The sequence below is a fragment of the Colius striatus genome, chromosome 12 (genome assembly GCF_028858725.1).
Source record: "Colius striatus isolate bColStr4 chromosome 12, bColStr4.1.hap1, whole genome shotgun sequence".
NCBI classification, from domain to species: domain Eukaryota; kingdom Metazoa; phylum Chordata; class Aves; order Coliiformes; family Coliidae; genus Colius; species Colius striatus.
The window spans coordinates 19,060,539-19,086,645 of NC_084770.1; the positions used below are offsets into that span (position 1 = coordinate 19,060,539).

Here is a 26,107-nt window from a genome sequence, read left to right on the forward strand (position 1 = left end):
CTGCAATATCTGCAACATCACCTACCTTTCCTTCTGATGAGGGCTGCGAAAGGGGGGGATCTGGGATTACTGATGTTATTTTGTGTGCAGGTTTTGCCTGTGTTGCTAACCTGGGTGGTCTCAGCTGTAGGTAAGAGCTATCCTACTCTATGTTTACACAGCACCTAGTGAAAGCTTTGGGGCCCCTGGTGCTTTATATTGCAAAACTAATACATTGTGAGAGTTTGAGTAGAAGAATAAGGGTTAGAATAACTGTATAGTGTTGCCTGGGCTTTTAATACTGACTCTGTGATGACAAGAGACAACAATGTTGTCCTATTTTTTAAAACCTACAGAAAACCACTTGACCTTTCCATTATTAAAGAATTCAGATAAAGAAATTGTAAAACTGAAAGCAAGCACAACCTCAATTTTTATAGTCAGTGGAAAATGTCGTAACAAGGATCACTGCTTTACTGTTGCCATTCTGCAGCACCCTGAGGCAGAGGGCTTTGCTGTAAATAAAGGGGTACCAGTTTTGTTAAAGGATGTAAACCTCCACGTAACTCCTCCCCAGCAGCAGAAGCACAGCTGAAACATACAGGTATAAAACCATCAGGCTCTAGGCATTATTTGGTTTTAATGAGCTGAAGACCAAGACCAAGACCAACACCCTCTGCACCCTTGAGGTTCACCACAAACAGGATTTGTGTATTGAAGGAAATGTCATGGATGTTGGATCATAGACCCACCCTTGGCTCATCTTTGCACCCAACAGCATTTGGTCGGATTGAGCAGCACACAGTTGTTAATATTGGTGATTCTGCCTCAATATGCAGTTTTATTTCCAGACTGGCTGTGCTTTGCAAAGCAGGGAAGTGTCCTCAGCACATTTAAATGGATCTCAGCATTGTGCAGCAGTATGCTGGTGCTTTTCAGAAATGCTATTCTTTACCCTGCAGCAACACCATTACACAGTGCAAGCTTTGTCTCGCTCTGGCTGCTCCATCCACTGCTGCTGCAGCAGTTGCAGCCTTAGAAAAGAGTGCAGCATGTAATGATTCTGCAGACACATTTTACAAATGTTGGTATTTTTCCTCCATTTAGTTAAGCAAACAGTACCAGGCAAAGCAGTTGTCAATCATGAGCCTCATGCAAAAGTGTAAACTGCTTTTGTGCATGGTGACCGAGGAAAGGGCTGGAGAGCATGCAAAACTGCATTTGTGCTTAAATTCTTTAATTACTTCATTTTTTCTGCAATAAAAAGCATAAGGGTATGGCAAGACATAGGCTTTATGTAAGTGTAAACATGTTTGTGAAGAATACTAACACTCTGCACTCATTTCAGCAGATAAAAGGTTTAAAGCCATCATTGTATAGCAGAGTAAAAAAAGATCTCTGAACGTAGCAGCTTTTGGAGCTGACCCTGAAAAGACATGGACCTGCAAGAGGGTTGTCCAGATGTTGTGGACAGTCCTGACTTCTCCACCCTCTACAAGATCCAATTAAAACAATACTCTTCAAACACTAATCAGTATAAACACACTATGTCACATTTCCATTTCAAATTTGCTGAAGAAAACACAAGATCTTGCAAGATTCCTACTGGCAGAGCTGGAGTGATCTGCAGCTGTAAGGAAAGCAACGCATGTGGGCAGATATTCCATCTTTTATTAGACAGACTGATGTCATGGATGCTTAGGAATGCAGTGGGGCATTGTTTAATTTGGGTTTTTCAAGTTCTGCTGCACATTTTCCATTTCAGGTTGGAAATTCTGGTAACTATTGTGCTGTAATGATAGTGTTGCTATAGAGCTACAATAATCAGGCCATGTACGACAAAGTTTGTAGGTAGAGGACTGTCTAAAAAAAGATGTTAACTCTGCCTACAACTTCTACTGCAGACCGTGAAAAGCACTTCTAAAAGACACTGTGCAACTGAAAGCCAAGTTACAGATCTTTGCAAGTGGTACTAAATTGAACAGACAGAGCACAGGAGGAATCTGTCTTTTATTAACACCCCTCAGTTTTCAAGGAGTACTGAAGCTCTTGGGAAGCTTACAAAGTGAACATTTAAGGCTGTCTTAAAAAGCAAGTCACAAACAGCACCTTCACTCTTTGGTTTCAACACCTTAGGCTGAACACTGTGGCAGAAGGGTTAAGACAAAAATCCTGTAAAGGCTAAGTTACCTCAAAGGAAAATCAGTTGTTACTTTGTTTATTTTCCAAGTAAACCTTGACTATGAAAGTTTCCTTTTCAGTTAAAATGGGAAAAAAAGAGAGAGAAATATGGGAAACCAAGTGGCTCCCTAGAAAGTAAGGAAAGATATTTCCTAGCTTTCTAAAATACCAAGCAGGGGACACTCAAAACCAGACCTACAAAAACATCACACAGCAAAACAAAACGTGTTTTAAAAAACACCAGAGTCAGACCCATCGTACTCACATATGTGCCTCTTGAAATTCCCTGCAGGCCGCCTCTGACAGATCCTGGAGTCGATGCCTCTTCTACTCACACACAAAAGGGACAAACTGATCTGCATTTCTAAATGCAAATAAAAATACTGAAGTGCCAAACACCACATTAAGACAAAATCTTTCAGTTGAGCTGGTTAACAGAGTTGTTCATCAAACTGCTATACATGTGAGGAACTTTGTCAGTTTTACAAGAAAGGCTCAAGTAGCGTATTTATGAACAAAGGTTTCCTACAGAAAGTAGCATTTTTTCAAAAACCTGTTTCCATGTAAAGTGTCTGAAGATGCTGAAGAGCACAACTGAAACCTGACTGAAGAACAAAAACTGAGCATTCTCTTCTCTGAAAATATTAGCTTGTGCTTTTTAAAGAAAAAAAACATCACTTAAGTGGCAATTTGTAATGGTAAGAGCACTGCTGTGAAACCTGCTCTGCCAGATGAAGCAACACAGATGAGATTCAGTTGGAGACACTGTAAGAGCCGTAATCAGGTACAGCAGAGAAAGCTGATGGACTTCAGCACACGCTGCATCTCACAGGGCAAGTTACTTTGGAAACAGTTCTGTGGTAAACATGACAGCTATTGAAGATCCCAAGCTGAGTTTCAGTTACACAGTGTCTTTAGAACTGACTTAGTTTCTACAGCTAAAGTCATGGGCAAAATTCATCAGTTCGGCTCCATGCTTCACCATCCAGCACAAGAGGGGTATAAGCCCAGATGCCTTGTTCAAGCTTTGAAGTCAAATGCGGACACAACAGATTTCTGCTTCTATTTCTGCCTGAGAAAGCCCACCTCCCCCAAGAGCCAAACAGATCCAGGAGGTACATGCTTCTCTGCCTTTAATCATTGGTGATTAAATGGTAAGATCACACATTTCAAGCAAGCAGTTCAGATCCCTTTACCATAAGCAGGAAAAAAAGTCTTAAAATAAACCCTAACAGAACTGTTCTCGAACATGCAAGATATAGCAGAATTCCCTTTCTCTGAAAGGGGCTCCAACCCCCAACTCCCTTGTCCCAGGAAAACACCATTAATCTGCAGGCAATTTCAGATACCTTTCTTGCTTATACTCCTGATGCCATCCATCATGAGGCAAGGATGCATGCTTAGCAGCTAAGACATCAAGTATATATATATATAGATCATACAAGCTATTAATTTCTTTTATAGAGTACCTTAACATAAACAATTGCTCAGACTGAGGCGAGAGCAGTTGGCCACCAAACTGAACAGAAACAAGAAGCATGCGTGGGGGGAGGTTAAGCATTTAAGATATGCAACCATCTGCAGCATTTGCCAAGGACTGCTGATATGTACTCTTAATAACAAGCCAAATCTTAAGAGGGAATCTCTTTTAAAACGGGAATATACAGATACTGAAATACAGGTATTTTAAAATACTGCCTCTGTAGCAGAGTATAAGGTAAGCAACCTTGCCCTCTGTGTCAGAAATCTAAGAGAATGCAGAGGAGGAGTTAAAGAAACAAAGAAAGAAACCATGCAGAAATAAGCACAGCAGATGAGAGCGTTTGCCAAACTCCAGGCCCCCAGGCTCCAGCAGTTGAGATGACATCTTAGAAATCTCTCTGAAAGAAGTCCTTGGACAAGCGATCTAGAATTGCATTTTATGTTTTACTTGAAGCTTGCTGTGCTCCCACAGTTGACTGAAGCCTTGCTCCTTACTTCTGCTGGTGTTGAAATGAAAGACACAACGTGCAAGGATGCTTTTGGTCCACAGGGCACATTGAACACAAAGCCAGTGAGGCACATGAGAGGGATCTCTGTTCTAAGCCATGCTGAGGGAACACAGGCAGAGGGAGGTGGTGCTTAGGGTGCTGTGGCCTATCCCAGCACTGTCTTCTAGAAGACATTACAAGGTTAGAACAATCCTGTGATATTTGGAGAATTAACGGTGAGATGACAACCCCACACAAAGCCCTGCACTTTGCAGTATTTTAGATGTTAACACACAGAGGCCTAATACAAATGTTTTATTTAAAGTAAAAAGTGTGCACAAATAAAGGGAATGATTATACAACAACATTCAAGACCATATTCCATACAAACCAGGAAAACAGTAGTGACAATATTAACTAGCAGAGCACCCATGAGAATCCAACTTGCATACAAAAAGGAGGTCACTCCACATAAATACATCATGCTTTTGATGCAGACACTTTCTCCAAAAGACAAAGCCTACTGCAGGGGATTGTTTATACCCCCTGTCCCTTCTGAATATGACAATTGCTACATGCTTAACAACAAAAAAGAACTGTTGATATCATGGCACTTTGGAAAAAACGAAAGTTTGAAAATGGATTTGCAGTCATTTAAGATGTTTGTCACTTAGCAACATTCATAACGTTAGATACATAAATAGAAAAGATATCTTTTCTGTGACATTATTAAAAAAGAAAATAACTTTTGCTTTAAGCACAAAAGACAAGTGTTTTACTCCACTACTCTTCTGTAATGAATCACAGAAACACCCTTCCTTACAAAGGAAGAAAGAGTCATTTCACTTAATACTCCATATGAAATTAACCCACTACAGAGACAAGGCTTTTCTTGTTTGCTTTAACTAATTAACGTTACATTTGGAGGTTAAGTCCTGATGCCTAAACTAGTCATGTGAGTGTACAAGTCAGAAGCTAACAGTCACAACAACTGCATACAGCTCATCTGACATGGACTAAATGTGAAGTCATTAGCTGCTCTTTAAAAAAAGGCTTGCTCCGACATTTTACATTTGAAAACACACAACTTGAGTTTAAGGGAACCTGATTTTTAACAGTGTGGAGGTTCAATGCTTCCCTGAAACTAATGCCCCTCCAATCACCTCCCAGTTCTGAAAACTCATCCCAGAATTTAAGAGTTTCCTATTTATGTTGCAAAGAAAATAGGAACTCAACACTGTGTCATGACACTACTGTGTACTTGTGCAATCTTTCTCCTCGAGACCAACATGTAAGTGAAGAAACATACATCATAAGATTTGTGCTATGAATTTAGTGTTGTCATACAAGGATTTTCAAGTAGACACTGACCAAGCAGAAGTCTTAATAAAAGCTTCAGATAATGTTTGCTAACTTGTGCTTACAGATCTACCTTCAGTAATGCTTAGCTTGCCTTTCAGCTCTTAATTCATGTAACAGATTTTCTTCAATGTCTCTTAATCCCTTTTCCCTAAAATAATTAAGAAACAGAAGTGGTACATTTGGCATTTCTTGAGCCTAAGACATTCAAAACTATTCCTTAAACATTAAAAATAAGAATTGTGCTGCATATTACACTGTTTACTAACACGAAATGTCATAATTACACTCCCAAAAGTCCTAGTTTGAATTGGTCTTTCAATTTACTCCAATTGCTTTTCTATTAACTTTACTACCAACACGTAAAGTTTGTTTGTGATTACAAACCACATCTAAGTGGAAAAGTTAAGGGAGTCATTGTGGACAGCACTTATCTTTTTCCTTGATGTGCTTTTTCCACTGACAAAGTTGAATACATTTACAACAGTATGGCAGTAAGATTAAAAAAAGAAAGGAAACAAGTGCCCTTACCTAGGCCATAGCTGTAACGTGTGCAGTTCTGATAGAGTTAAGACAACCAGTGTAGAAGCAATAAATAAGAGTATGAGGTTCTACATCCATCAATATTAGCTGCCCATTATTGCTAAATTACACTATTGATTTTAATTTTTAAAGTAGTAATTGAATTCTATTTATTTAACCTGTACGTACCAGGTACAACACTCACTGAAAGAGCCTCAGAAAGGCACTCTGAGTATCAGCGTACAATTCCTGGGGTATCATTTCAGAGCAAAGACTTTCACATTAAGTTAATAATCTCCTTTTAGACAGGACCATCACACACCATGAAAGCAGCCATTCCTGACCTATTCTGTTTAAAAACCTGCTCCCCTTGCTGTCATTCCAATCTCAAGGGCAATAACTTCTAAGTCCAGAAGAACAGGGAAATGAGATGTTTAGAGAGAAGAGACTTAGAACTACAAAAGTCATACGGTCTTACCTGTCTTGCTGAAAAAATTGGAAGTCCTTTAATGGTATTTTATTACATCTCCTAATGCAATTTATATTCTTAAAGCTGTAAGAAAACTTTCCTTTATCAGAATGCTGTATTGGCAGGTGATATAGCCAGGCCCATTGTTTAGCCAGGAGCCCCAGAGACCAATTTCTAGGTTGAAATTCAAGTTTGGCAAGACTAGGGAAGGTTTAAGTATTTTCAGTCTGGCAGCCCGAGGTTCCAAGTGTTAACAACTGTCCTGGGTGACAATTTATACAAAAAGAAAATTAGTAATTCACACTAGGTGGCAAGGATAAGGTGGTGTTCAGTTACTCTTTTTATGCAAGTGCATCCAAATGAAGAGATCTTTATCCATGCAGAAACAGAGTAGCAATTGGCACAGTTCAGAAATGGAGAATTCAGACACATTCCTCAGCTGACATCAAAAGAGGATTTATATATTCAAAGCCTTCAAATTCAGACTGGTCAATCTTCTTCACAATATCACTGTTAAGGTTAAAAATACAGTCATTAGTTCAGCAAAATTAAAATGTAACAATATAAATCTATAGTGTGTCTTAAAATGTAGACCTGTACCCTGGATGGCAATTGAGAACATTTCCCTTCTCTCTTCTGTACCTTCTCTATCCTTGCAGTTACCACTGGGGGATATTTAGGCCCCTATAATGGCAACAAAACACAAAACCACTCAGAAGTAGTGGCTGGGCTGCTCCCATGGACATATTATTCCCACAAAGGAATCTGCAAGGTCTGCAGTTTTTAAACTTCCTCAAAACATTCCATGTTGTAAAAAAATGAAAACATTAAGATGCAATAGATACTGCACCTGCATGAACAGCTTTTCTAAACTGTATTTGTCCATAATGATTTACAAATGGATTGAGAAGGAACTTCAGTTGCAGACCTAATTAAAGTGCATAGGTAACATTTAATATTCACTGTCTGTGTTTATACACTTCAAGAACATCATACAAAACCCTAGAAAAATCCTAAAATGCAAACAGCAGTGTCTCAGTCCAACTAGAAAGGCCCTTCCCCCCACCAAATTAGGGCACCTCAGGAGTAAGGAAGCACTAAGCCACTACCAAAAATCAAATGCCTTTACATGCATTTTATCAAGGCTTTTCAGTCAGGGTAGTCACACTTGACTACTAACAACTTAAAATACCTAAGCAAGCCAAACAAAGCATCTTCTCTTGTTCAGAACACCCACGAGAAATTCAATCTAAACCCAACATTCTAGAAATGTCACGGGTTAAAATAATGCAAAAGTAAACTACTTGATGAAACAGGGCTTTTCCTTCACACGTTCATTTCTTGCAGGTGATACCACTAAAACCTGTAAAAAAACCACTCATCCATCTTTCCCTAAACTAAGATTCTTTACAGCAGCTTTCTCCACTGTTAGCCCATTTTTACACCATGCCAGAGTACAATACTGACACATTAAGTCTACACCAGGAGGACATAAGAGAATCTTCTCCAAACTAACACAAGAAAATGTTATTTACTGCTTTACATATACTCTATGTACTACAACTATTAAATGAAGGTTTAGAGCTCCTTCACTGACTTAATAGAACTTCTTAAATTCTCCATTACTTACTCATCATCTGGAGTGAGCTGCACAGGTTCATTGGTGAATTGAGAATCAAAGTTATCCAGACCAAATTCTCCAGATATATTTGGTTTAAATGGAGGCACCACTTGTTTTTGCTCCATCTAAAAATAAATGCACTTAGTGACACCAAAAATGACCTACAGACTATCAAATTACTTTTAAACAGGGCTGGAAGTTAATATTACATTACTTTTGTAGACATTCTACAATCATTCTGTTAATCTGCTGTACTTACAGTGTATAAAAAGGTTAAAAGATTCTGTCACTATAATTGTCACCATTGTATATTATGAGCTAAAAGCTTAAGGTTTAAGTTTTTATATCATCTGTCATACTCCAAACAAATCAAAGCCATCAGTGCATACAAAGAAAATAAGCCAAGCCAGTAGCAATCCACATACCAGATCCCAATCAACATTGCGAAAGAAGGGATGTCCCTGGATGTCTGCAAATCCTGTTTGAGGATGGCAGCCTAAACGTTCCTTCGGATCCTGTATGAAGAAGGAAATATTTCTAAGGAGGTGCCACTCCCTACATAGGAGCACAAAAGCTACAAATCCCGAGAGAAACAAACCAAGAGTTACAAGGGACACTAAAGAGGTTATTTATTTTGGAAACTTCCAATTTGCTTTGTGAAACAGGTAAGAATGTGTCAAAGAACCACAGTACTTAGACCTGTTTACATATATCATATGTTTCAGAGTAAATTTGGTTAGATTGTAAGTGAATTTGATAGCAGGCTATGCCAGGTGATCACATTGGGGTGGTAACTGCAGGTTATTGATAAACATGGTGGAAAGAACGTTGATTTTAACATGACAGTTCCATCTCCATGTACATGTACGCACACATGCACACGCTCCCCAGAAGCTGCAACAAAAGCAGTGCTCTCTAACAGTATTACTTTCTTTGAATAATTTAACTAAATCTGGTTTCTCCTGCACCATTTTCTCCCTTCATGTAACTAAATGAAGGTCAGCCCGTGGCTCAGACTAGTCTGCTATCACGTATGTACCTTTTGTCTCTCAGGCAAGTCAGCTACTAGCAAACAGTGAGCCTACTCTGCCTCTGTGTGCCCCATCAGCAGCTAGCTCAGTGATCTGCTAAGCTTCTTTTTAAGAACCAAAACAAATCTGGTAAGTTTATCCAATTCCACAGGTTAAAAAAATCACTCTGAGCATTTCTAAGCCTTTCAATTTGAAATTTACTCGTGATCCCAGCCTGAGAATCCAGAGCTACACATTTTAAGACAAGTATCTAGAATGAGTCTCCCAGGCCCACAGAAATTCCTGTTTCTGTACATGGCAGATAAAGTATGTCTGCTATACAATCATTTGTCTACAGATTTAAAAAAAACCCAAAGCAATACAGCTGCTCTTGAGGAGTCTTAAAAGTGTCCCCTTTATCTCCTACCTTATTAAGGAAACTCTTCAGAACACCTGCTGCTTTAACAGAGAGGGATCGGGGAATCCGGATCTGTTTTTCCAAAATGACTGCAAGAAAACAAGGTTCGTATCAGCCTTTGCATCTTTACAGCTAAAGGTGAGTAGAAACAGAGCACTAAGGTGTAGGAAGGCTGTGGTACTCACCTTGGAAAAGGTAATCTTCTGTGTTCTGATCTGGATTGTCAGAACTCCCAACAATATCAAAGGGTGAGCGGCCTGCCATCATCTCAAACATGAGTACCCCGAGTGCCCACCAGTCTACACTGAAGCCTAGAATCAAAAAGCGAAAACATCACTGAAGATATTTAGGAGTAAAAAATGCCAACATGCTTTTGGGGCCATAGACAGATGTGAGAAGAAAGAATGAGTTCAAAGGTGTAAGTAATGCCATTCTTTCTGATTATCTGAACAAAGGAGAGGTAGTAACTGTACTAGACATCACTTGGTTCATGATGTGCTCAACAGGAAGGGATGCTGTACAAAGAAAAGGAAACACAACAAGTTTAAAGGTGGTTGTTGGGACCTTGGCTATGGTTTTGGTAATATTTAAGTCTAGTCATTACTAACCAATAGTGCGTTATCCGTGGAAGGGGATAAGGACAAGGGGGAAGTATGGCATTCCTAATAGCAGCAAGACAGTAATTTATGCAGCTAAGCATACTGATTCTACTGTTTACTGCTACAGAAAAAGAATCCCAGTAGCTAGTCTGGGACCGATAAAGAGTCTTTAACAATATGAACTAATTGTCAGACTTGTTAAAATCTTAAGGGAAGAACACAGACCAAAGATCTGCTTGGCACAGTACTGGAAGCTCAGCAAGAAAGGCTAAGTAATAGGAAACACACAGAGCAAGGCTTCTGTATTCTTTTCTGTCTCTTGCTTCAATAATCTTGTCCGCTTCCTGAACAAGCAATTGCATAACAATTTCCTTTTTAACACTGAGATTTATGAAAGGGATGTCTGCTATCTAGGCTCTTTGCAATGCACTCATCTAATACTATAATTGCTAACAAATATAAAGCTCCAAAACTGAACACAATTCAAAACTGTTAAAACAGTTATAAAAAATAATACATTTTGAAGACTCAAGCTATTCTTCAAGCCTGATTAAAAGAACTTAAAGTGTGGAAGGCAGGGTATCTCACTTACTTGGTAAGATGTTTTCTGCTCCTCCTTTGAAGAGTTAATTTACTTTTTCAGACAAGATGCTAAGACTGATCACAGGTGTAACAGATTTATACTTTTTACTGCTAAACAACTCCAGTAAGAGACAAGGTGAAAGTTCTACAATAGCAGGGAAAAATTCAATTTACCATAGTCCTCTCCCCGGAGAATTTCAGGTGCAATATAGTTTGGAGTCCCACAGAATGTGCTGGTTGTGTCACCAGGCCTCAGACCCTCCTTAAGGAAAAAAAATGAGAGAAAATACAATTGGTCAAAGATCTCACTTCCCAATCCCCTACTAAGAAGTTAAGTTTTGAATTGACTGTCCTGAATAAACTGCTTCTGGTTTAGTAAAACTATGCTTAATCTGTACGTAAATCAATATAAAACACTACTTGTTTCAGGAGAAACACAAGTAGATTACATCTAGAGTCTGAAGAGGATGGCACATACCCAGTGATGACTAGCTAAAACCTTAGAAGTAGTTGTAAGCTAAACTTTACTCTTGGAAGTCTTCAAGACCAAACTGAATAAAGCCCTTAGTAACACGGCCTGATCTGATAGCTCACCCTGCTTTGAGCAGGAGAGTGGATTAGACTTCCCAAGGCCCTTTCCAAACCATACTATTTTAAGCCTTTCAATTGCTTCACGACAATTATAGCATTTAAAATGGTCTGATAGATCAACATAATGGCAATTCCATGGCAAAGTCAAACCTGGGCTCCAGTGTCTTTGTAGTGGCAAAGTTTTTCTAGAGAAAATGGGAAGTGTCACAGAATCCAAACAGAGCTAAGAGTGACTAATATACTTCAATCTCTTGCTCTTTTTGAAATCAAGCTGTCTTGACTATTTCAACCTACCCCTCCCAGTCAAGTTGATATAGCAGTTCTATAAAAATAGACAGTGTGTGTGTGTATATATACGTAGGCTGTACCCTTTGGCATTTTCTTTTCTCCATTTGCACAAGTGAGTATACAGCCTATCTGCACTGATTATAAATGAATACCTTGAAATTCTGAATTTAAAAGTCTCTGCATCTGTTTACTATGACAAATCCTTAATTGTTGCTTTCACTGCTTAGCAAGGAACTAGAGCTTACCTTGCACATGCCGTAATCTGTGAGTTTAATGTGCCCTTCAGAATCTAGTAGCACATTATCTAGTTTTAAATCTCTGTAGATTATCCCTCGTTCATGCAAGTAGTTCAATGCTAGACTGATTTCAGCAGAATAAAACCTGGTGTAGAAAGATATATTGATTACTCAAGTAACCAAAACCCAAACCACCACAACATAGTCTCAGTAGTATGATACTTTTCTAAATATAATCCCATGTTTTCTGTTATTTTTCATCAGAGAGATGGATATGTTGTTTATAATCGTGCAAACATTTCTATCCAGTCAATTCAAAATATTTTTAATTAGTATTAATGTCTACTGAAATCATCCCTTTCATATCACCATCTGAGATAAAGCATATGCACCAAGAATTCAACATTTGCCTTGACAGCTGGTAGTAGTTCTTTTAAGAGAAACACATTAATATCATTATGATCTCAGACTCCAGAGATTTCTTATTTATAGACCCCTCCTCAGACTTCTACCTCTCCTCATTTATAGATCCAAATCCCTATCCTCATTTACTATTTCATACATGTATGATTTGGGCTTTCAGTTGAGCGATGTATAGTTAGGGAACTGCAAGCAAAGGGTTAGAAGTATTTAAAAGTGCCGATGCCACTTATCTGAAGTAGGGAGCCTTAAGGCAGCAAGACAGTTATATTTTGGCTATAGACCTCAGGACTGAGTAGACAGACAACTTCCAAACAGTTTCAGCAAGGCCACAATGCCCAAAGGGGGATCATTGCTTCATTAACCTTGAAATTAATATTACAGTGAACATCCCTTTGATACCTCTAAATATGATAATGAGCTAAAAGGAGTAAATGCTGAACATGACACTGTTCCTCAACTCTCCACTCAAAAAACACTGAATATCACCTTGTATTGCATGTAACAGGTAGGCAGGTAGTTAATTTTTCAGTTCCTTGAAGCAAAAAAGATGGTAGCATGCAGCATTTAAGTGAGAACACAGTTTCACATTTCTTCCATCCTTAACATCCGGGGAGGATTTTCTAGCTCACTGGCATAATCTCTGCACTACAGTGCTGCCAGAAAATCAATTGTTTTGATGCAAGAAATCTGAAGTTACACATACCTGGCATGCTCCTCGGGCAGCTTCCTCTGCCTCTGCATATGAAACATTAGATCTCCTCCATTTACATACTCTATAACAAAGAACAACCTGAAACACACAGGAGTCTGGTAAAAATTATTGTATACACGGCTGAAAGAGGCTTGAGATGCTCCAGGTCTGTTATCAAACAATGCCAATTTGACTACTCCTATCTCTCTGGTAATATGCTTGGTTTCACCTTTTTCCCTCTGTTTGAATAAAAACCAAATATACAAAGTTTCTCCAGACTTTCCTTTAGCAATAATGGAATCACAAGCAATCCTTCCCACGCTCCTATCTATTCCAGCTACTGCTTGTCATTATTACATATGTAACTATATCAACAGATTCACATCAGTTTCTATACATAAATGAGGAAAAGCAGTTGCTTCCCATTTTCCTTCCCCACTCCTTCAATCGCCTTTGTTTATGATTAGTATATTACAAACACTTTTTTTCCACGTCACTAGCTTGTCACCTTTTCAAACAGTAAGGATGTTAAGTACATAATAACTGTGGTTTATATATACTGGAAATTATTACTGTATAGAATAGCAATTTGTTCATCTACTGTGACCTCTTCTATATGCAAACACACAGGAAAAGAGTAATTTTCACCTCTTACTCTGTTTCCCTTTTTAAAATTCAGGTGCTGTTTTCCAAGTCTTGCTCAGAGACTCATCTTCAGACAGTCCATGCAAAAGTGAGATAAATTCCCTCATTTTTTCTATTTCTGATTTCTGTCTCCTTAAACCTTTCTAACCTCCCATTCTAGGTTGTCTCCTACCGTGTATTCTTAACTTTTTTTCTGCTTGCTGTACCTCTCTTCCTGTCCAGAATCCTTCCCATCAGACCTACCAGTATCTTACATTCTTTTGCATCTTCCTAATCTGAAAAGCTTAAAAAACTATTTTACTATGAAGGTAAAATACTGTGAGTAGTGTAACAGGCTGCCCAGAGGGTTGTGGAGTCTTCTTCCTTAGAGGCCTTCAAGACCCACCTGGCCATGTTCCTATGCGATCTGATCTAGGTGAATCTGCTTCTGCAGGGGGGTTGGACTACATGATCTCTAAAGGTCCCTTCCAACCCCTACCATTCTATGATTCTATGACGAACATGGCCATTTCACTCATAAAATGCTACAATGACTCATAGTACATTGACTTTCACTACCTACCTAACACTTTATGCTTTAAACAGGCCTTTGAAGTGTCTAATAGTGTGAAATGCTTTGAATATGACTACCAACTTATGACCTTTACCTGCTTTCTGTCTGGAAGCAAGAGTGTAATCCAACAAGAAAGGGATGATTTGAAGCCTGTTCAAAGACATGTTTCTCTGTCTGAACCCAATCAATATCCTGTTGAAGGAAAGCAACATTCAGAAAAGGACTGCTGCACTTAGGTTGAGTATATTCAAATGTTCTTCCATCCTCATTTTACTTGCAAGAAATGAAATACTGTATGAATATGATATATTTAATTCCAATGTGCAGACAGACAATTCCACCTTGAGTGTCCCATACTTTACTTTTAGTCTCATTGTGTAACTGCACGTGGGAATGTGGAAAAACTAATTTATAAACTGGCACAGACAAACGTAAAGTAGCATCAAAAAATGCAGAAGAAACCAATGGTAGGCTGAGAAACAAATGTAAAAGCTCTTGGAGAGCAAATCACAGTCACTCAAGTCTTTTCAGAGCAGCCTGAAGAAACACAAGGGATATCTTCAGCAGCAAGGGATGTTTAGCAGTTTAAAATTGAAATTTCTGAAAAGTTTCCATTTGTCTTCACTGCACATAAGCTACAAAATTAGTTAAGATGGAGGACAACTTAAAGAGCAGTTGAAATAACATTGTGAGGTGTATGTGACACTCCTTGCCCAATGTGAACATATGAAAACCAAACTCCACCCATTTCTTTTTCAGCCCAGCAAGCAAATGTAATAGGAGAGAGATGGAATACTGCTCTAAAACAGTCAAGCAAGCCCAGCTTAACAACTTGAATTCTGCAAGAGCACTGTTGCAGACAGCGTTGACTATAACAGGAGGCACTGACAACAGAGGCAATGAGGCTCTTGACAGAAACCACTGACACAGGAGGGCAGCTGTGAGTACCAGTCTGTCAACGATGACCCTCAAAGTCATTGATGTGTCTTGTGAACCTTTTGTGGTGTAGTGTGTACAAGAAACCACATGTATAATTTCTAGTTAATGTTGCAGACTCAGAAGCCTGGCTCCCGCGTCCCTGGGTACAAGCTGAAGCTCTCTGGAAGAGTTGCCTGAGTTGTTGATAAAAAGCTTGCCTACCTCATCATCATTGACGAGCTCTTTCTTCACCACTTTCATTGCATAAATGCGTTCTGTTTTCTTCAATCGAACGAGCAGCACTTTAGCATAGCTGCCTCTTCCTATAACTCGGAGCAAATCAAAATCCTGAAGACCCAGACTGGAGGAACCTTTGCCACTTTCTCTAATGCTCATGGCCTATTGATAAAAAAAGCATACTTGGCAATCAGTAAGCAGGCTTGTCAATTTGAACAACTGCAAAAGTCAGCATTTCAAGTAGAACAGCAAAATTGATAGAAACAACAGACTCAATATTTGTTATTCGTAAAACTGCATTGTCTTGGAAAAGAATGTGAGGGGTTTTCCCCACTCCCTCAGAAGGGAACTGACAGATCAGAAACAGAATAGCTTCTAAATCTAGAGGCCATCCAAACTCAAGGTTCAAAATAAAGCTTGCAAGCCATACCTGTAGAGGCCTGGGTGAGAAACCCTAGTGTGCCTTATGTACTAGCTTTCAGATTGTGACAAACAGAATTACTGAAATCTTGAGACAGAAAGGCTGCAAGATCTCTGAATACAGTTAGCATGGGTAAAACACTTTACCTCTTTTTCTTCACCAACGTGGTCCAAGCTCTCATGACTTGAGGGATTGTATGGAATCACTAGAGGGCCAAGAAAAACTATTTAGACCCATATGACACAACAGAATTTTGACACAAGAACTCATTCAGAGACACACACAGTTTAAATGCATCTATTGCAACTATTCAAAACTGTTGGGTTCAACTGCTTTTGTTGCTCTGGGTTTTTTTTTTTCAAACAAGAACAGTTCTTTTGCAAGATTGCATTAATAATTGATTATGGCTAACATAAAACCCTGTAATTACATTTGGAGGTCTCTTCAGACTCCACACAGACGGAATCCTGTGCAGAACAGTGGTTTGTTTGGTTTTTTAAACTGATCCTCATGTATGTCATCATAGAATATCCAAATTCAAACATTAGGACTATCACTCTGACTTGTTTGTTACAGATTCAGCAGACACCCTGCTAATTCTGTAAAGGGTTTGTTCTGTTTGATCAGAGCATTTTAAGTACACAGCTTACTGACGGAGAAATGTAACTGACAGCCTAAATTCTTCCTTTTTAACCAAGTTTCCTAAACTTGTAAGACATAAAAATGCCTCATTTTTCCGTATTTATACCCCTTCAGCATTAAGAAGCTGTCTTATTTTCCTTTTATTATTCAAAATTAAGTGAAAGAATTTGAAATGCCTTTCTTTAAGTTATTCAGTTTCATTTTAAAGTCTAAAGTTCATTTTTCAGGAACTTAGGGTAATTTAAAGAAAAAAATTAACCTTGATCTTACCTGATTCTATATTATCCGGATGCACTGATGATGGATCCATAGGCATTATTGGTTCCTGCAAATATGCACAGGATTTTTTGTAGCAGATAATCCAAGTGTGGGGGACATCATTTATTTTTTTAATTGTCTCTAAAATAATCTCCAAGAAATATAATCTAGATACTTTTTAACTTGATTAGTCAACATAGCTACTACTCTATGTAATCCATAGACAGTTCTACTCTAACCCATAAGCAATAAACCACTGTTGTCCTTATTCTACCTATTTTCCAGAAGCTATGACACATTTTCAGAAGTTGTTCAAGTGACAACCTAATACATCAGAGAAAAGTAGTATAGGAGGTGAGAAATAAGACAAAAAAGCTCAACTACTTTAGCAGTACATATAGTAAATTTACAAAACGTTGACTTGTAGCTGTCTGGTTTTAAGATTAAACCAGGTGCAGTAATCATGTAAATTTTTCTAGGGACTTAAAAACTAAAGGTGATTGAATTTCTTGGGAGAAATATCAAAACTTCTGCACTTCATCTCTTTTCTACAAAGTGGGAAAGAAACCAATAACCTAAGAGATACTTAGAGAAGTTTCTTTACCCCTACTTCACTTTGAAGATGTAAAACAGTGAGTGCATATATATATTTCTGCACTAGGTAACAACAGAGCAGAGGACGAGATAAATATCACTTACATGTTTCCATCTGACACAGGAAAAAATATCAGATGTGACCATCAGACTCCTGTCTTGCCAATGAACTGCCATTCTGCTAAGTGAGCCCCAAATCTTCTTGCAAAGTCTCACAGTAACCATAAAGAATGTTTCACCTACTGCATTTATTTGCAGACTGCAGTTTGAAAACCATTAGTATGTAATAGGGAGTGTTGGTGGGTTGGTTTATTTTCAAGACAACTTTCCAGTTAGGTTTTACTTACTGGTTGTAGCGTATGACGGCCACATTCGCTATTGACAAGTTTGTGACACTTCTTGTGAACAAGGAGTTTGCAGTTGATGCATTTATATCCCTGGCGACCTAGACCCCATATTCGGTCAGAGCAGATGGCACAGTGAGCTCTCTAGAATGACAAAAATCAACAAAACCAATTAGAGAGCAAAACTACACAATAAAGAAGATGTGATTGAATAGTTTTTAACAAAAAATGGAGGAGATCAGAATTCCAGACTGAACTTGACACTATACCATGAGTTATCTGAAAACTTTAACAATGAACAGGCAGATAAAATACAGAGAATCTCAAAAACTACAACTGAACAATAAGCAGCAACTGTTGGACAGAAAATGTGCATTTACACAGCAAGGTGCAGGCACAGCCAGCCTCTTCTGCAACACACAACTCAGGCACTAGCCTGCTCCAGCACTGCAGCTGAATCAGCTGGCTGCTGTGACCAAGCTAATTTGCTATGTATCTCATCATCTCTCCGTGTAGATGAGTCCTCACATTTGTACAGAAGAAGGTAGGAGAGCAAAAGCTTCAACAGATTCAACTATCAGATAACAGGAAACACAGAGATCACCACTCACTGAAAAACATTCACTAAACAACTCAAGAGATCCGTGGAAACAGGATGCCTATGAAAGCAAGAGTGACAGCGACTGACCCATGGTGCCTTGACAGCCTTTGGCCAGGAAAAGGTACAAAAAAATTCAAAAAAAAAAAGCACAGAAGTTAGATATGAAAGATGCTCAAGATGAAATTTAGTGGAGACAAATCTCAAGCATGAAGCACATAATACACTAAAGCTTAGAAAAGATGGAAAGATTGTTGAAGCCATCAAGGACCCTGGCTTCTTCAAACATCTTGGGTTTGTATTTTGCTGTTGCTTTCTCTAAATACAGCAGCCAGCCTTCTTGGTCCTTAGCTAATTATATTTGACCGTTGCTTCTTCAAAATATACTGCAAGTGGTTTGTAACTTTCAGTTGATTACATGAACTCGTAAGTGGGCTTTTGTTTAAAAGTCAAAGTCTGTGCACCATAAGCTGGTTCAGACCTTTTTACTCCCAGAACTTGAAGTGTACTTTCAGCTCACAGTCATCTGATGAGAGTGTTGAAGTCTGCCCTCCACGAATACTTTAAGGAAACAGGGGAGCAATCACATAATTGATATCATGCTGTCAGAGAACACAGAAAGGGAATTGCAACCAATTTTTTTGTTTTTCTATTTTAAGTCCCCAATAACTTAATAATGGTTACATTTCCTGAAAATACAGGATTACCAAAAGTCTACATGCTATAGACAGACAACAAAAGTGAGATCAGAACTACCTTGTGATTTTTCAAGGCAGTGACATTGTAATTATAAAATAAGACATCCCTGTACCCAACAAGAGTCTCACCCTGTTAAATCGTTTGGCTTGGAAAGTGTGACCATTTGCACAATAGAGCTTTCGCCACCGGCGGGCGCCTCGGCGATAAATGGATTCTAAGAGGAAAAACATATCATTATAGCCATAAAAATATAAACACAGAACTACAACATCTTCTCATGGATCTTTCTGTGAAGAGTGATTTGCAGTGTAAAGTTTCACTCCAGCACATTACAGCAACACAGAGTAATGTTCTAAGCATCTATTTCATTATCTCAGCTTTGGATAGAATATCTCAATCAACTCAAAGTTAATTCTGCTTCTCCAAAGTTAAATTTAAGCAACAGTTAGTCAAGAGAAGGAAAACTGCCAAAACAATACAAACACTTGTGTGCAAAGTATGCATCTACCTTACCTAAACTTGGGGAGGAGCTGTGGGGAAAAGGAAGGAGGAAAGAAGGTGAATTTCAGAAGCATGTCCTGATTTAAAGGATTGTTTGAACAAATCCTCCAGTGGTTTAGATCCACAACTGCCACTGGTTTTGGGAGTTTTCTTTTATATTTTTTTTATTATTAGAGGCATGTCAAGAATCAGTAGTGAGTATCAGAACATACAAAACTAGATCAAGTTGCAAATCTATTTCTGATGTAGTCCAGAGCCTCATTTCTTCCACAAAGCAGCATTACCCATACTGTCAAAGCTCACTTGTAAAAATGCACATTTACATTTGTCAGAGACTTGGATATCGAGTTGACAGATGTGTGTGTGCATAACATACACAAGCTCTCTATAAAGCTTTAAGGCAGAAGGAAAATTACCTCTTCAATGTCTAATACACTAGCTAACGTAACTTGGAGGCTTTCAAATATTCCTGATAGTACCTAAACATGAATTTAAAATGAATTAAGTACAGATCCCTAAATGATGATACGACAAGTCATTATCATTGGTTACCACTGGTTACAAGCCTTTGTTCACATTTGTCAGCCAGAAATCTGGCAGCTACCAAAAAGACAGGAGTAGGATAAAAAACTGTCACAATAGAAGAGCCAAAAGCAAGGAAAGTAGAGTGACATGGATAGTTAACAGGAATGTGAAATGCTTATTAATCAGCGATTCAGAAGTGACAAACAACATTTAAATTTAGCAAGAATTTCTATTCCTTTTAAATATTTCATTTGTAGGGATTTGCATTATTAATACTCATAAGTGCAGGATGCCAAACCACAGGATATCCCAACCTTCTAAAACAGGAAGTCTCAATTACTAGTTTTCTGTACTTCTCAACTGAAATGCCTACTTACTGTCTTCTCCTGGACAAGGCATACCAGGCCGCTCTGGTACACACGGAAATACTGCAAGAAAGATATTAACTTCTGATTATTTTTTATTTCAGATAGAAAAGAAATCTTTGGGTTAAACACAACTCTTCTGAAATGAATTAAACCATTTAGGAAGACAGCACAGACTGCTTTAACAAAGCTTTGTGTAAAAGCGAGCTGAGAAGCTGCTACAAACCCCTTTTGCTGGACATAACATGAGAAATATAAGCAAAATACAGAACCATCTATTTCCTAAAGAAAACAGCTGGAGAAAATATTGTGTCTCTCACATGACTGATCAATAATCACTGTCAATATTTGGAATTATTGACTATAAATGTACTATGTTACAGTGTCTTAATAGCTACATATGATCTTGTCTACATTAGCCCATTTCCACAGTTTATTCAGCTTCAGTAACTGTCAGCAAAAAGTCCAGCTGCTGGTTTAATCACAAGCTTATAAACCACAAAAATAAATGAAGAAAGGGCATATTAAAAAGCACATTGAATAGTATATGCAGAAACAGTGAAATATATAAACAGACTTCATTCTTCTTCCACTTTAACAAGTCTTCATAGGAAGCTGAAAAGCTGTCTCCTCCAAATGAGCTGATGCTAAACTAGATTTTTTTGCATCCTTTTAGAGAAGGACCATGTTAAGAAGTTGTAGTCTAACAGTCTTTACAGTGGTCCTCTGCTTTTCTCTTGCAACCTCTATTATATTGAAATATATCTTTTTACTTGTAAAAAGGTATTACAAACTTCCTACAGAAGCTACCAAAACAGGCACATAACCCGGAAATAAAACCTGAATAATACACAAACGGGTTCAAAACTGTTCTGAAGTATCTAATTACAGAAAAGTCAAACTTTTGACTCGTCTGGCATCACAAATGGAGCTCATCACCTTTTTTCTCTAATAAAGGTGCTGCTCTACAGCACTTGTCAGTAACACAGCACAGGACATCCTACTATGTATCTTCTACCATTTGTTGCCAGCAAGCATACAAAGGCACCTGGGATGAATGAGACAGGGGTTGTCTTTGATTAATAAATCAACAGCATTTTTTCCTCCTTTCACTTAAAGAACATTGACAAAGTGCTGACAGCTGAAGCATGCTGTGTGGTCTTCAGCATCCTCTTGACTGAAAGTCACCAAGAAGCTTTGAGGAAGCTGTGCAAAAGCCACAGACAATGCTAGCTAAAAATTCCACTTATTTGCAGGTACAAATGTGAGAAGGAATGCAGTAAACTTCACCATACCATGAATTAGAAGCTCTGAATCCTTGTTTAGTTCATACAACCGAAAGGCCTCTTCTAACTCCAGCTGAGAAGAAACTGTACATGGATCTCCTGTAGAAAGAAGAGAGCAATACAAAACTCAACCCAATTGTTGAAGGTACAGAACCAGTTCCCTCACAGTCAGTTCCAAGATAATTATTGTGGCTAAACAGAATATTTTCAAGTATTTACTTTTAACACTGTTCAGAGTGAAAATACAGTTGTATTGAATGTCTTCAGGGAAAACAAAAATACAAGGTATTCTCAAGAGTCAAACAGATCATAATCACAAAACAACATTTGTCTGGGCTCCTACAAGCACGGTTACACATCATTTCAGTACAGCAGGTGCAGGTTATCTTCCTACACTTAAAATTCTTCTAGGATTCTCTTTTATGTTGTGTATTTTTCATTAGAACTGAGTCAATTGTGTTTTCACAGCTGCTTCAGTATTGCCAAGACTTTAACCAGGAGGTGTAAAAGGAGTTAGGCCTCTAGTCTTTCCTCAAACCTCAACCAAGTTATTGGACAAATCTTGTAACCCAAGTGAAAACACCCCATTTTTAGATAACATTTTCAACAGGAATATTTGAAGTAAAATCCCTTAAAGAAAGGACATCAAAGTGTTAGTTGTTGGGTTGGGGGGTAGTTCCCCTTTTTATAAAACAGTTGCAGCTTTTGTTGACTATTTGATCTAGAGCAGATTGTCATACAAGCATTTGGCACTAATTTCCACTGGTGACTGCATGGGTTGCTTTAACAAATCTGTTTCAGAAATACTCATTGAAGACAGACTCAGGCCTCTTTGTAGATATTTACTTTATGTTTCTAGAAAAAAATAACACGTATCCACAAAGGTATTTCAGAATCTTCAAACAACACTTTAATTACACCAGGGCAATTTTGGCATATAGGTAGGTTTAAAATCTAGGGACAGAGGTGGAGTGAAGAACAAAGGACATCAAGCCAGAGATCTGCTGTCCTCCTTTTACCTGATCCTGAATCCCTTGAATTCTAGCCTTGTTTCATGCTCCTTCAGATGCATAGCCTGTACTTTACCTCTTTCTCAAGATTCATCTAAAGATCTCATCTGATATTTTAATTGAACTCCTGTGCCTGTCAGAGCTTGGAAACTGCTATAAAGACTGAAAGACTTTATAGCAATAAACTGCTATAAAGAACAGTCATACAACAAATTTTCTTCAGTGTCTGGGGCAGATTAGTAACCTTATAATAAAATATATTCCTGAAAGAAGAAACCATGTTCCAAATAATACCGTAACTGAAACATTTTTAAAGAAATGTTGAATCTGAGTCAGAACAGCCCCAAAGAAAAAATATTGAACTAATAACCAGAATTACTTTTTCTCCTTCCACCTACAGCAGATGTTCTGTGTGAGAACATGGGATTTGTCTCCACCTGCTCATACTCCAGCGCATGAACAGAACAAGCTTCTTTCCAGCCAAAACCCCCTGAAGCATGTCTATTGCCATATAACATTACCAATTTTTAATAGAAATACTACTTTCCCCACCCCTAAGTGGTAAACTGGTTGTAACTTAACTGAAGGTAGAACAATTTTCAACTCAGCTGAACAGTTTGGCCTTCGGCGAAGGTCGTGATTGGAAAGTTAACTAGCAACAGTCTATTAACTGTTTGGTTTTTGGTTTGTACTGTATCAAAATGAATACAGGCATTGCTGAGGCTTTTCAGTAGAATCATGCAGCTGGCAGGCACAGGCCACTGAAAACTCACCCTACAAAAATTCTCCCAGTTCATTTGCTTTGTTTCTAATGTACCCATTATTTTCTATTGCCACAGCATTAGTAACAAATAGAAAATGTCCATTTGCAGCATTCTGTCTTCACTCTTTCTGCACAACATAAGCTCCAAAACTATTCTTCTAAATCAGCTGTAGTTTTTTTTTCACCATGCTACCTTTCCCCTACAGTCAGCCTACCTGGACATCAAACTGCCTACACACCGCACAAACTCACAGAGTGCACAGCACCAAGAGGAAACGAACAACTGTATTTATTCAGACTCACTACGTGAATCAACAAACCAGTTTTTCTTCATTTTTTTGATACCTACCTGAAACAGTTTTGTGTTTCCCTTTAACAGAAGCAAAGGAAGCTCTCAAGACATAGACAGGGCTTCAAATTGGGAAGGTTTCTAGACATTTATAGGAAGTTTCAAATTAAATCTGATTCACATTTTTTTATTGGCAATCACAACTTAGCTGGCAGTGGCAACAGCACATAACTGATCCTCTGCAACACTGCTCTCAGACTCACCATTTCAATTTAAAATCTAAAAAGGGATAACAGAAGTCTTAAGCCACCAAGTGCTTTTAGTGGTGACTAGGTATATAAAAGACATGAGCTACAAATACTCTTCCAACAATATCAGAGTGAGAATTTTGTAGCCATGTAAAGAAAGCTGAGAGCATGTGTGAGGAAACTGTTTACTTTCGAATTATATAGCAAGAAACAGCAGACTGAACACAAACACAAGGCTAGTTTCCTCCTATAATACATTTCACAAGACAGAGAGGTAAGACGGACTGACCTTATATAGATAAACCAGGAATTTCTCTACAATCAGTTCAAGTTAATTCTATTTTCCAGTTGAATTAAACCCTTTTTTTAAAAGAGAGGTTTAAGCACACCCTACATCACCAGACTAACTTGTTCCCTACTGACAAGAAACTGGAAGTCAAAGATTAAAGCACATAAATTGCTTGGGAAAAATCCTGGGTGAATATATGAGAAAAATTTAGTCAAACTGCAGAATTCCTTTTCTCAAAAAAAATGTCTCAAAGAGCAGAAACTGAGGCAGAACTATTCCTTCAGGAAACCACTGAATCCACACAAAATTTTCTACAAATGTTTCATTAAAAAGATATGTACTTGTTACTATGACTGACTTTCCCTCTTCAGTGAAAAGTGTTATCCTCCAAAGATCAAACAAAACAGCAAGTTCACTAGGAAATAAATACTGATCATAAACATTGTTCATTTTACTGCATCTGCCTGGTGTAAATAACTTGGGAATGATGAGAGGAAGGAAAGTGTTGAGAAAGGAAAGCAAGTCTGCTCAGATTCCCAAGATCACATCATCTTCAACACACTTGCCCAAATAGCACTTTGAAAAACAAGCTTTGGTCCACGTTAAGCTTTGAGCTGTGAATAAACTGGCACTCACCCAATTTTGAATGGGAATGCTGTGAGAGGGGGAGGAAACCATTCTATGTGCACCATTTATGTTAATAATCACATACAAATACTAATCACAGTCAACAAATCACCACACATTATGGCCTTTTATGTACTGCATCAAGTACTTGGCATGCTAAAATACCTCAACAGCTATTTCATAATTCAGACATCTCTTTGGAGTCACTCAAAACCTACATGTAGAATACATCAATTCCACAAAGAAAACAGGAGCTACAAATAACCTTTTCAAAAAATTACTGTTGTGTACATACAGTTGGTTTCACATACAACTCATCTATAAAATTGTACCAATATGGCAGATAAATACTAATTTGTATCCTCTAAGTGTAATTTAACTGTCAAAGATTAAGACTTTAAGGAAACCATGCACTTCTTCAGTACTATAAGGAAATACTTTGCATTCCATTTGTAATAAATGCAAAGATTGAATCAGTATTTTGGTAATCACAGTTGTAATATACTTATTCTGTTAAAAAAAGGAGCTCTCCACACTAACTTGTTTAAAACAGTGACCTTTCCATTTAGATATACTTACAAAGGCACTGGATAACTAGTTAGATTTACTGTTTCTAAAAACACACCTATGAAGTATGTTTTATCTTATGAAAGCAGAGGGAAAGGAAAAGATGAAAGGGGAGAGACAGACTGATAGAACACACTGATCAAATATTTGTTATAAGGCTATGAACCAAGCATCGATTTACCTTCCTCATCAATCCATTTCATGGTGAAAAGCTGTTCATTGTCAAAGGAGCACATGTCTCGAACTTCATTGCACAGTCCCTCGAATGAGATGGAAGGTTCAAAATATGTTATCATGATGTCCCTGACCAAGAGAAAAAGAAATTTCAGAAATTATACTGAAGTATGTGGGATTTGATCATCACCTCTAACACCTAATATATATCACTAAAATAAAACCCATCCCTGCTGCAGCCCCCTAAAAAATATCGAAGTATTATTAGTAAAACATTAGCATGTTATGTTCCCTTCCTACAGCAAAGTCAGGCTCTAGGAGCTTTTTATTATCAGCTACTTGACATTTAATCTTCAAAAATTAAGATTCAAATGCCCAAATAACCATGAAGCAGATATTAAACACAAAGAAATGTGATACATTATACCAGCAGAAGCCAAAGAACAAAACATTGCAAAAATGTCGAATATGTAACTGCTTTTGCTTGCTCTTTAATAACTATTTTGTTATTAACAGTAATTTTCATTCTAAGTATATCCTCTCAGTCTTCCTTCCCTGTCATTGTGGTGAAGCATCACAGGTCTCTTTTTGAAGGTACTTTCAATGTTTGGAACA

General features: G+C 38.0%; 1 protein-coding gene across 3 annotated transcripts in view; it reads right to left on the minus strand.

Moving 5' to 3' along the window:
* Nucleotides 1-4,430: 4,430 nt before the first annotated feature.
* The window catches only part of PRKCI (protein kinase C iota), a 29,294-nt gene continuing 7,617 nt past the window's right edge, over nucleotides 4,431-26,107 (minus strand). For 2 of the 3 annotated variants that reach the window (XM_062005605.1, XM_062005606.1), the window contains exons 2-18: nucleotides 25,500-25,621; nucleotides 21,535-21,624; nucleotides 20,252-20,302; nucleotides 18,977-19,062; nucleotides 17,555-17,695; nucleotides 16,626-16,680; nucleotides 15,860-15,918; nucleotides 15,278-15,454; nucleotides 14,232-14,329; nucleotides 12,952-13,038; nucleotides 11,835-11,970; nucleotides 10,885-10,972; nucleotides 9,715-9,840; nucleotides 9,539-9,618; nucleotides 8,527-8,616; nucleotides 8,111-8,226; nucleotides 4,431-6,990 (exon numbers count right to left, since the gene is read on the minus strand). In XM_062005605.1, coding sequence (XP_061861589.1) covers nucleotides 6,903-6,990; nucleotides 8,111-8,226; nucleotides 8,527-8,616; nucleotides 9,539-9,618; nucleotides 9,715-9,840; nucleotides 10,885-10,972; nucleotides 11,835-11,970; nucleotides 12,952-13,038; nucleotides 14,232-14,329; nucleotides 15,278-15,454; nucleotides 15,860-15,918; nucleotides 16,626-16,680; nucleotides 17,555-17,695; nucleotides 18,977-19,062; nucleotides 20,252-20,302; nucleotides 21,535-21,624; nucleotides 25,500-25,621 — 1,690 coding nt within the window. In that variant the 3' untranslated portion in view covers nucleotides 4,431-6,902. Of the gene's footprint in view, nucleotides 6,991-8,110; nucleotides 8,227-8,526; nucleotides 8,617-9,538; nucleotides 9,619-9,714; nucleotides 9,841-10,884; nucleotides 10,973-11,834; nucleotides 11,971-12,951; nucleotides 13,039-14,231; nucleotides 14,330-15,277; nucleotides 15,455-15,859; nucleotides 15,919-16,625; nucleotides 16,681-17,554; nucleotides 17,696-18,976; nucleotides 19,063-20,251; nucleotides 20,303-21,534; nucleotides 21,628-25,499; nucleotides 25,622-26,107 lie in introns of those variants that run through there. The other variant, XM_062005608.1, reaches the window with a different exon arrangement.